Source organism: Rutidosis leptorrhynchoides, chromosome 7, assembly GCF_046630445.1.
Source record: "Rutidosis leptorrhynchoides isolate AG116_Rl617_1_P2 chromosome 7, CSIRO_AGI_Rlap_v1, whole genome shotgun sequence".
NCBI classification, from domain to species: Eukaryota; Viridiplantae; Streptophyta; class Magnoliopsida; order Asterales; family Asteraceae; genus Rutidosis; species Rutidosis leptorrhynchoides.
The window spans coordinates 266,285,613-266,291,612 of record NC_092339.1 but is presented as its reverse complement, the minus strand read 5'-3'; the positions used below and the strand labels follow the sequence as shown (position 1 = coordinate 266,291,612).

At 37.0% G+C, this 6,000-nt stretch overlaps 1 protein-coding gene across 1 annotated transcript; it reads right to left on the bottom strand.

Annotated features, from left to right (window-relative positions):
* Window positions 1-387: 387 nt before the first annotated feature.
* LOC139859995 (uncharacterized) lies at window positions 388-1,292 on the bottom strand. Its single transcript, XM_071848766.1, has 2 exons — window positions 936-1,292; window positions 388-684 (listed from the first exon to the last, which is right to left on the bottom strand). The coding sequence occupies exons 1-2, from the start codon at window positions 1,290-1,292 to the stop codon at window positions 388-390; spliced, it is 654 nt and encodes a 217-aa protein (XP_071704867.1).
* Window positions 1,293-6,000: the final 4,708 nt, after the last annotated feature.

The following is a 6,000-nucleotide window of genomic DNA, read 5'->3' as shown; positions in this document are numbered from 1 at the left end:
TATTGCAGCTTTTTGTCATTTCAAGGTAAAGTGTAAATACATATTCCAATTTGAAATTATTACTCTGCGTAATTACAATGACCATATCTTTCTAAATAAAAGTATAAAAATACGAAGTAAAATATATTAACATCACAAAGTAAATAATCCTCAGTCTCATGTTAGTAATTCACGTATAGAAATATACAATTTAAGAAATACTATAATTATACTATATTTTTTTTTTTTTTGGTAAAGGGTTACCCCGATAAATATTATTAAAAATAATAAAAGAATGAGTACAATGAGAGTTCAATGTTGTAAGCGCGCCTTACAACCAAACAGCAAACCAACTAGACTAAACATAAATTATGCAAAATCTAGACCCACTACCAAAACAAGATTATGTTATGGCACTTTCCAACACTCCTTCATTACTTGAACAAAGGCAGAATTCCGAAACTTGATAGACAATAACTTCATTCGAACTGTTGAGAAGATAACTTCATAGAGCTGGTCCACCGAACGAGCTTTTTGGCCATATAACCGGTTGTTTCTTTCCTGCCACACGTAGTAAACCAAGGCACCAAAAACGAGTTTAGCAACAACACCACGAGCAACATTGTGGTTCGCATAAGGGATTAGAATTTCCCGAAGATTTTTCCAATCGCTACTCCAGTTTGCAACCGCAACCACATGCGTGAACTTCTCGCATAATTGTTTCGAAACGGGCAATCAAAAAATAAATGATCATGCGAGTCAGGTTGAGACTTACACAAGGCACACGTCAAATTCACATTCAATTGTAAATTTCGTTCCCATGCCTTTAATTTATCCTGGGTTCGTTCTCCCATAAGAAGCTAAACAATAAACGCGTGTCGGGGAATGCATTGGCTATACCAAATCACGCTACACCACGGGATCGTAGGAGCATGGGGACGAATTGTATCCCATACCACACTAACTGAAAAATCTATCCAATTACCACTACAATCTCGCCATTGAACTATATCAGATTGATCTGTAAGAATGGGAGGCGCAACATCTTGGATAGCATTAAATTCCGTATACCACGTACTCGGCCATGTCAAATCAGAACCATGCATTACATCACACACCTTCTCATTTAAATTGTACCCTTCACGAACAATGTTCCGACGAGAAACAATTTCTACAATAGTCCCGTGCGGGTGCCAACGATCAAACCAAGCATTAGTGGTAGTCCCATTACCAATCTTATGAACAACATGTATATGAATAATGTCTCTAATATTAAGCATTTTTCGCCAACTCCAACTAGCATCATTAGGCATCACCACATCCCAAAAATTATGATTAGCTAAACGGTAAGTGTGCACCCACTTCACCCATAATGATTGCTTATGGGATAACAGACGCCAAACTTGGGAAGATAATAACGCCACATTCCATAGTTTGAGTGTAACAACCCAAACCAAACCACGAACAACCCGTGTAAAAATACAAAACAAAAAAAAATTTGCTCGTTCAGCAAATGGTGCGGCGCGCCTTAGGGCCGCGCGGCGCGCCAAACTGGTCTGTCCCAAAAAGTTTGGAATGCGAAAAAGATCGACTAGTTCCCGACATTTTTAGACGAAACGCTTTTAACCACACATTCAAATATGTAAAACTACCACGATTCAAACATAAAAATGATGTTTTACAAGCGGGTCCCACACGACCCAAAATACAAGTTTAATACAATTTATGAGTTTCGACCACCAAAAAGTTTAAGTACCAAACTACACTATGAGCATGGCGTTTGGGATTAAACTACCCACGTCTCGGTCAAACTCCCAAAAGTCAACACATCCAAAAGCGTGCCCTACAATAAAGCGGGATCTCTAGTCCAAGGTAATGCCCTTACCCTTGTCCACAACCGAACCTATAAAAATAGTAAACAACGAGAGGGTAAGCAAAGCTTAGTGAATGCAATAATTATACGTAAAAATATATAATTATACCTACTTGCAAACACTTACACAAACCGCAAACATGCTAGCAAACACAATTAGCTTATCGTCACAATAACAAGCTATAAATCTCCAATACCACAAGCTAGCATAACAACCGCATATAAATATAACTCGAATAATATAATATGCTTACAACACAAATAACCATGGTTAACCAATAGTACAAGGGAACGGCGCTCGCGAAAATGCCATCGGTGTTCATAACATCCGTTAGGGCACTTAACACCTCGCACCACTAACCCCTAGGGTGGCACCTTAACACCTCGGCACATCACCCCGAGTGGCATCTTAACACCTCGATGCATCACTCATTATTTTTACGGAGTGGTGTCTTAACACCTCGACACTACACTCCTAGGTGGCATTTTAACGCCTCGATGCTACACCCGAGTGGCATCTTAACACCTCGATGCTACACTCTTCACGTGAAACGTGGTGTCTTAACACCTCGACACTACACATTTCACGCTACAACAAATAGATACATTATATACCTACACATATAATTATTCCACTCACCTCGAATACTTGAAGAACGGATCCCGCGATCTTAACTTCTTCCTCTGACTTCACGCAAATCACCTACGCAAAGTATAAATGCAAATAAGCTACACACAATGCTTATTCGACTCAAACAACACTTATGTTCTTCTAGAACATCCTACTTGACCAACTTTGACCAATGACCATTTTTCGCTCGAAAACCTTCATAATCCCAAATGACTTGTGATTATGCCTCAACAACATCATTTAAACATGGTTTGGTCAACCGATCACTCATTTAAACACACGACCCGCCCATTTGGTCCTAAAGTGTGTTTTACACCATTTTATGCATAAAACGATACTCAAAAGTCCAAAACTTATGAAATCACATCCCGCGTTCCCGAAATAGTTAATCTTAACTCTTATAGCCATTAAACGAAATTTATAGGGCCGTTTACTCAAAAACCCATATTATGAACTAAACTAGTCAAACTTTCAAGTTCATGAGTTCTTTCATCAATCCTTTAATAATAAGACTCTTAGATGAATTAAACTCTTTAATTAAGTTCCTTAATCAACTAATCACCTTTATCAAACCCTAATCTCATTAAAACAACCATTTTCATCATCACTAGTTTAAACCTTCATGTTCATGACTAGTGGGGTTCTTTAAACTAACCAACAAGATCATTAACACAAATTAAACCCCAAATCATATGAGAAATCAATCAAAAACGGATCTTGAAGTTAACACTTACCGTTTGTACTTTCGTGTAGCCAAGAACGAGAGGAACGAGAAACCTTCACGCGCCGAAAGTCGAATCACGAGCCTTGAGCCTCAAATCTCCATTTGAATCTTGAGTGTGTTTAGAGTTTAGAGAGAAAATGGAGAAATAAATGGAAAAGAAAATGAAATAAAAAGATATGTGGAGGTGAATGAGTCCCCCAAAATGCCTTTTGTGGCCTAAAACCGTCCATATGCGAAAGGACCATAATACCCTTCATTTAAACACTTAAAATGCTGAAAAAAACGCATCTGACGCTTTTGGCGCGCCGCGCCAAATGGTGGGGCGCCGCTCCAATATGCAGGTCAGATTTCAGAAACTTGTTTTGGCCATAACTTTTTTACCGTAGCTCCGTTTTTGATGAATCAAATATCGTTGGAAACGTAATAAGATATTCTTTCCAATGGTAAGGCTTTGAAACATCAACTCAAACTTTATTTGGGGTCGAAAAGATACGTACACACCTTGTCACTTCAGACAACGTCCAGTTTCCTTCGACGTTCGAGCAAGCAACACGTACACTTCATACACGCATCATACACCATAAATACATTATGTACAATAAATATTTGGGTCTTAAATTGAGACGCCTAATACCGAGACCACCCTATGTTTTTGGAAGGCATACATCATCCCACTTAACCTTAGCTTTACCACGTTTCATCTCGCCTTGACACCACAAGAAACCCCTTGTCATTCTCGATCCCTTTGACTACCGAATCTGGGATAACAAACACCGAGTACCAATACAGTTGCATAGACTCGATCACCAATGTAATCAGTTAGACTCGACCTGCAAACGATAAAAAATTATTTCTCCAGTCATTAATACGATTTTTCACCATCTCAAGCAACGGTTTACAATCACCTATGAGCGAAAGCACTTCCATCACAAGAGTAAATAAATAAGGAGACATTGGGTCCCCCTGTCTAAGACCCCGTTTGCCCTTAAAGTACCCACATAAGTTACCATTAATGCATAAGAAGGAAGCAGATGAAACACACTTCATTATCCACTTTATCATTATTTTATGAAAACCAAAATGCCCCAATATAGCCCTCAAAAAACTCCAATCAACCGTGTCATAAGCTTTTTGGATGTCAACCTTGAAAGCACACCGAGGAATCCCACTTTGCAAGTGATAATTCCTCATTAATTCCTGGGTTAATAAGATATTATCGGCTATACGCGACCCGGAATAAAAGCCGATTGGTTTTCCTGGACAATATCACCCAAACACGAAGTAATACGGTTCGTAATAATTTTGCTAATGCATTTATAAATAACATTACAGCATGAAATTGGGCGAAAATCAATAACCTTATGATAATGCTAAAAACGAACATATATTTCATAGCATTATTCCTCAAGAAAGACAAGCTTTTAGTTGCAATTGTTCTATTTACAAGTGATATTCGTTTAAATAATAAAAGGTGAAGACAAAAGACAGATTCGACGAATTGAAGACGCAAACGACCAAAAAGCTCAAAAGTACAAAAGACAATAAAAAAGGTTCCAATTATTGATAAGAAACGTCTCGAAATTACAAGAGTACAAGATTCAAAACGCAAAGTACAAAATATAAAATTGTACGCAAGGACGTTCAAAAATCCGGAACCGGAACCAGAGTCAACTCTTAACGCTCGACGCAACGGACTAAAAATTACAAGTTAACTATGTATATAAATATAATATAATATATAATTAATTAATTATATTAATTATATATATATATTATATATATATTATAAAACCGTCGGCAGAGAAAGACTCCAAGGGTGTGAGCTGTAAACTCATTCTCCGCGACTCGCGGAGTTTGAAGAGGATTTTGCCGCGAGTCGCGGAGCCCCAAAAAACGACTCTGCCTATAAAGCAAACCGAATTCTGATCATTTTTCATAATCTATTTCTCTCTTCTCTCATATATACGATATATATATATATAATTTATATTTTAATTTTAATTTTAATTATAATTCTAATAATAAGGGTATGTTAGCGAATGTTGTAAGGGTGTAAGTCGAAATTCTGTCCGTGTAACGCTACGCTATTTTTAATCATTGTAAGTTATGTTCAACCTTTTTATATTAATGTCTCGTAGCTAAGTTATTATTATGCTTATTTAAAACGAAGTAATCATGATGTTGGGCTAATTACTAAAATTGGGTAATTGGGCTTTGTACCATAATTGGGGTTTGGACAAAAGAACGACACTTGTGGAAATTAGACTATGGGCTATTAATGGGCTTTATATTTGTTTAACTAAATGATAGTTTGTTAATGTTAATATAAAGATTTACAATTGGGCGTCCCTATAAATTACCATATACACTCGATCGGACACGATGGGCGGGGTATTTATATGTACGAATAATCGTTCATTTAACCGGACACGGGAATGGATTAATAGCCACTAGAATAATTAAAACAGGGGTGAAATTACATTCAAGGGTAATTGGTGTAATTGTTAACAAAGTAGTAAAACCTTGGTTTACACGCAGTCGATAACCTGGTGTATTCATTAAACAAAGTATTAAAACCTTGTTACAATTCGAATCCCCAATTAGTTGGAATATTTAACTTCGGGTATAATAATAATTTGACGAGGACACTCGCACTTTATATTTATGACTGATGGACTGTTATGGACAAAAACCAGACGGACATATTAAATAATCCAGGACAAAGGACAATTAACCCATGGACATAAAACTAAAATCAACACGTCAAACATCATGATTACGGAAGTTTAAATA